At 37.7% G+C, this 6,000-nt stretch overlaps 1 protein-coding gene across 2 annotated transcripts in view; it reads right to left on the bottom strand.

The window, feature by feature from the left end:
• Window positions 1–3,518: 3,518 nt before the first annotated feature.
• Window positions 3,519–6,000, bottom strand: part of LOC123547224 (uncharacterized) — a 37,780-nt gene continuing 35,298 nt past the window's right edge. For both annotated transcript variants that reach the window (XM_053551499.1, XM_053551500.1), the window contains exon 13: window positions 3,519–4,102. In XM_053551499.1, the coding sequence (XP_053407474.1) occupies window positions 3,884–4,102 (219 nt within the window). In that variant the 3' untranslated portion in view covers window positions 3,519–3,883. The remainder of the gene's footprint in view (window positions 4,103–6,000) is intronic.

The raw sequence follows: 6,000 nt of genomic DNA, 5'->3' as shown, positions 1-6,000 counted from the left end.
TGCCTCTCAAACTGGTCAGGTAACGCTAATATATTATCTTGCAAAACAAAGTCCAGTTCAAATATTGTGAAATATTAGGCTTTGAAAAATATCGGATTTTACAGTAACAAACAAAATAGATAATTTCTAAATTAAATAAAAAATGACATACATCTCAAGACCTTAAATTCTCGTTTAACTGGGACAGACCAGGAACAACTACAAAAATATAGCAAATTTTTAATTACAGGAAAAAAATGTAAATCTTACAACATCTGACAGTGTATTGATATTTCATTGGAATGAAAATCTACCTTTGTAGATTGAAGTCTGTTGTTCAGACATGCTGCTAAGACAGATTAAACAGTATACTGTAAAATCACTTAATTCTGTAGGCAGGAGATTTCATGGTTTTGACCAAAATGGCTATTTTTACAGGGATATGATTTTTGTGGATTTCAACTCCTGAAGACAAAATGAATGAGCAATTCATTTGTTTGTTTGGATTTTATTTCATCGGTTGACAAAACTATGAAATGTGCAAAAATCAGTCCACTAGGAATATTTATGATTTTGTAGAATTTACATGTAACAAGCTACTCACTTTTTGTGGAAGATTTTAACTCAGCACTAATTAAAAGATATCTACATGTTATCAATCACTCTTATGTTTAAGGTGGGGGGGGGGGGGTGGTGAAGTGGTTAGGTTGTAGAATTCTTCATGTGAAGAAGCCATACAACTGGCTTGTGGAAGGTAGGTTGTTCTACCCAGGTGCTCGCCTATAATGAAATAATGCCTGGAAGGGCACCTGGGGTCTTCCTCCATCATCAAAAGCTGGAAAAGATGCCATATCAGAGTGACTCTAAACCCTCCCCCTCCCCCCTCACACACACACACAGCAATACAAAACAAAAATATTAAAATGAAACAAGAGGGCCAAGATGGCCCAAGGTCGCTCACCTGAGAAACACACCATAACAGTGTAAACATGTTTGACCTAGTGATTTCATAGAAACAAATATTCTGACAAATTTTCATTAAGATTGGACCAAAAATGTGGTCTCTTGAGTGTAAACACGTAGTTTTCTTCCATTTGACCTAGTGACCTAGTTTTTGAGCCAAGATGACCTACATTCAAACTAGACCTAGATTTGATCAAGGCAATCATTCTGACCAAATTTTATGAATCTCAATTGAAAAATACAGCCTCTATCACATACAAAACATTTTATTTTTCTTTGATTTGTCCTAGCGACCTAGTTTTTGACCCCAGATGACCAATATTCGAACTTGACCTTAATTTTATCAAGGCTATCATTCCGACCAAATTTCATGAAAATCAATTGAAAAATACAGCCTCTATCGCATACACAAGGTTTTTCTTTGATTTGACCTAGTTTCTGACCCCAGATGACCCATTTTCGAACCTGGCCTAGACTTAATCAAGGTAATCATTCTGACCAAATTTCATGAAGATCAGTTGAAAAATACAGCCTCTATCACATACAAAACATTTTATTTTTCTTTGATTTGTCCTAGCGACCTAGTTTTTGACCCCAGATGACCAATATTCGAACTTGACCTTAATTTTATCAAGGCTATCATTCCGACCAAATTTCATGAAAATCAATTGAAAAATACAGCCTCTATCGCATACAAAACATTTTATTTTTCTTTGATTTGTCCTAGCGACCTAGTTTTTGACCCCAGATGACCAATATTCGAAATTGACCTTAATTTTATCAAGGCTATCATTCCGACCAAATTTCATGAAAATCAATTGAAAAATACAGCCTCTATCGCATACACAAGGTTTTTCTTTGATTTGACCTAGTGACCTAGTTTCTGACCCCAGATGATCCATTTTCGAACCTGGCCTAGATTTTATCAAGGTTATCATTCTGACCAAATTTCATGAAGATCAGTTGAAAAATACAGCCTCTATCACATACACAAGGTTTTTCTTTGATTTGACCTAGTGACCTAGTTCTTTATCCCAGATGACCCGTATTCGAACTTGACCTAGATTTTATAAAGGCAATCATTCTGACAAAAATTCATGAAGATCAATTGAACAAGTAGCTGCGTTCAATAAACGCTTGATGCCCCCCCTGGTGGCATCCTTCCGGTGGCATCCTTGTCGATACAAAGCAACCTAAGTCCAAAACGAGGTCAAGTTCAAGGTCAAGGTCAAACTGAAGTCAGGTGATGCCTGAAGATGAGGAATGGACACAGGTTACATCTGCATTAGTATCAAGTCATTCTAGTTAGGGGTATTGATGCTAGACGAAACGGTCCCATTTGGTTAACCTCGTATGGACGGACGAACGAACGGACAGGACGATCACTATATGCCTCCCGCATCAGTAGATGCGGGGGGCATAAAAATACAGCCTCTATTGCATACAAAAGGTTTTTTCTTTGATTTGACCTAGTGACCTAGTTTTTGATCCCAGATGACGCATTTTCGAACTTGGCCTAGATTTCATCAAGGTAATCATTCTGATCAAATTTCATGAAGATCAGTTGAAAAATACAGCCTCTATCGCATACACAAACTAAATGTTGACAGACGACAAACAGACAGACGCCGGACATCGAGCAATCACAAAAACTCACCTGAGCATTGCTCAGGTGAGCTAAAAATGCAACTTTTTCATGATTTCCATTAAGGGATATGTCTTTCATAATAAAGGGTCTTTGTAGTGAAGAATGAATTTTGATGTACATCAATAAAACAAGTAAATATATCAACATTCTATGACATACGACCGCTGAAAATGTTTGATTGAACAGCCAGTTTAATAACATGTACTTTTTAACTGTTGTTGATGATTGATTCCAAGCTTTGTTGCTAAGAGGGGAAGAGAAGTACACAAGACGTAATTGTAAACAAGTCCAACAAAGAGGCACAACCTGAAGAAAAAAGTGGACATGAAACACCAGATAATTGATGTTGATGATGTATACCAAGTTTCATTTGAATAGGATAAAAACTGTAGGAATTCAGTACACAAGTGAGCACGAAGGACATACAGACCGACAGACTTTTCAAACACTATTATGTCTCCTGGGTCTCAAGATATTGCACATATCAATTGAACAAGTCAGTTCAAAATACTACTGACAAATATCAGAACCTAAAATCTACATGTTGAGCAATATGAACAAAACAAAAGCTCTAAAAATAATTATATCACATAAAACATTAAAAGAATAACTAATCACTGAGTCTAAAATAAAAGTATATGTCCTTAATCATTGGTTAAAATCTAAAGTTAAGATTTAGACTTGCAAACATTTCTGCATTCCTTATTCTGTTTTCAATGACATTTTGCATGAATAAAGCACAGAAATACAAACGGCTCTAGAAAGTTTAAGTAATTAAACTTAACTATAAAGAAAGTTATGGTTAACTAATTTGTTACCCCTTTAGTCTACAGTAAGTTTAAGTATCAAATTGGACATCTTAAAGAATAATTTTGATACTGAAATTCAAATTATGATTTAAGAGTGAAAGAATTTTAACCTTGTTAAAATGATATATATCTGTTATGCTAAACCTAGCAGAGCTTACTTCTGCTTACTTGTTTTCTTGGAATTATTTCTTTTTTCAACAGTATTTCAGTTATTTCATACCACCATCAGTTAACCCTAGCTTCTCCACAAGTAAGTGACAACTTCTCCACATGAGTCACAGGTTAAGAACAAATAAAATAATAATAACTTTCCAGGTCCATCATTCTGATTTCTATCTACTGAGCTAATTAAGTATTACTTCCATATTTACAGTAACAATATCAATACAAAGTTTCATTTGAACCCATGGTCATGCAAACAAAAAATTGAGCATTTAAAAGCCTTGGAATGTTGAAGCAATTTTGATCTCAGGCCCCATCCAAACTAACTCAACAAAGTTCTATTCTGTAATTGCTGTGCAGTTTTACAGGCAGTTTCTAGCTCGGCTTTGGTCCGCTGAAAACTTCTGTTGACAGATTTCAAGTTTAGTTGAACATCAACCTGCTCCAGTATCTCAACTACCCTTGTTCTCAGAATATCAGCAGCGTGCGTCCGTCCGTGTGCTGCCAGCTGTCTCTTGGACGGTCTAATAACACGATGGTCCTGAAAATATAAACAACTTTCATATTTTATGTGTCACAACACAAATCAGAAACAGTTTACATAGCCCTCTGCAAAATCATCGGTGAATTAACCTACTGTATAGGTGGATGTAATAGCAGGTCAAAAATTCCACGAATATCTCAATTCCAGTTGTTTTGTGAGCGAAAATATTAAAAATTATTTTTAATTTAAAATAATTTGATTTATTTATTTCGAGAAATGTTTTGTTTGTTGTCATAGAAACGTAGCCAATCAGCTGTCAATCTGGTTCCCGATTTTGTAGTCCTTTATTTATAGCAATAAACCATTCAACCGAGAGCCAGTCGTCTAAAATAACAGTATAAAACCGAAAATCACGTGCAGTCTGTCTCACTTACGCTGTTTCTTTTGACAAGTCACACCGATAAATTCTTTAGTTCTGAGTAATAAGATTAGTAATTTAACTGCTAGTAAGATGCCACGTGGAAGAGTGCGGCAACGAGGAGGCAGGGCACGAGGTAGAGCGCATGGCAGGGGTATGCCAAGACCCCAAGACAACGACGCCAACCCGGTACCAGTGGCAAATCAGCCGGAGAACCGCCCGAATACACGCGGACAGAAGAGGAGGGCCGATGACCTTGGTCAGGAGGATAGAAGCCCACAACGTGGTCCGGCAGCACAGGCGTTAGGAGACGAAGAGTTTGATGAAGGGGACAACCAGCTCCTGCAAGGAGAAAAAGGTGGGTCAGTTATTGATTTTGAACGTATTTTACTGGATTCGGGTGTTCTCCCTTCAGATAACAGCAGAAACCCATGTAGTCCGTTAGGTTTGAGTAAAAATGCGAGTACGGGGTGTGGCATCGCTCGTAATAATTTTGTTTCCCTGCCTCCTAGTCAACTTAATGAGTCAACTTTGCATGTGTCAGATTCGGGGCGAAGTTTTCCGTCCGTCCGTTTGGCAAACGACGACCTGTCGGCTCACGTACCCTCTACACTTAAACAACAGATCTGTCGAGGGGAATATACTAATCTCGCTTTACTCTTAAAAGGGGCTGTTGAATTGTCTGACTATTGCACAGGTAACATTTTCAAACTGTCGTCAGACGGTCATATTGAGGCGTCACAGCAAGTGTGCAAAGACAAAATAATGACCATAGAAAAATGGACGAACGCTTTTATCATTTACGCATCCATTTATTTACAAACACACAGTGACAAAGTCCATGAATTACTTCATTACATGTTCAATATTCGGGATTGTGCTATGCGCCAGGGGGGAAATGGGTGGAGAGATTACGATGAGCAGTTTCGAATCCGCCAAGCCTTAACACCCGGCTCCTGGTCACAAATGAATAATGAACTCTGGTGGCGCTGCATACAAGTTAAGGATGAGCAGACGTCAAATAATACTAGGTTAAATCCTGGAAAGTACACTTGTAATGATTTCAATATGGGTAACTGCAACTGGCCTAACTGCAAATACGCACATGTATGCTCAAAATGCCGTGCACGACACCCAGAGGTTGCTTGTTTTCAGTCAAGATCCTTTGTTCAAGCTCAAAACTCAAAAGCTCAGCCTAATTTTCGTGGCAGAGGCTTCCGCCGACCCTTTAGAAGACCAAGAGGAGGTAACCCGAGAAATTAATAGGCCTAAGGTCATTACGCCCTTGATCAATGCATCAGATCAGCCGCATAACTTGGATGTTGTAAATTTAGCAAAATCCCCTGTCAAAATTGAGGCTATTAGGCGCTATTCTCGTTTGTACGACCCCAACGAATCAAAGTTTTTAATAAATGGTTTTACTCAAGGATTTCCAATCCAATATACAGGTCCCAGGTTAGCACGAGATGCAAACAATCTACGTTCTACGACATTAAACCCAAATATCATAAAAAATCAAATTAATAAAGAAATAGAG

The sequence above is a fragment of the Mercenaria mercenaria genome, chromosome 9 (assembly GCF_021730395.1).
Source record: "Mercenaria mercenaria strain notata chromosome 9, MADL_Memer_1, whole genome shotgun sequence".
In the NCBI taxonomy this organism is placed as follows: Eukaryota; Metazoa; Mollusca; class Bivalvia; order Venerida; family Veneridae; genus Mercenaria; species Mercenaria mercenaria.
Note: the sequence above shows the minus strand (reverse complement) of the source record. Positions and strands in the feature narration are given on the sequence as shown.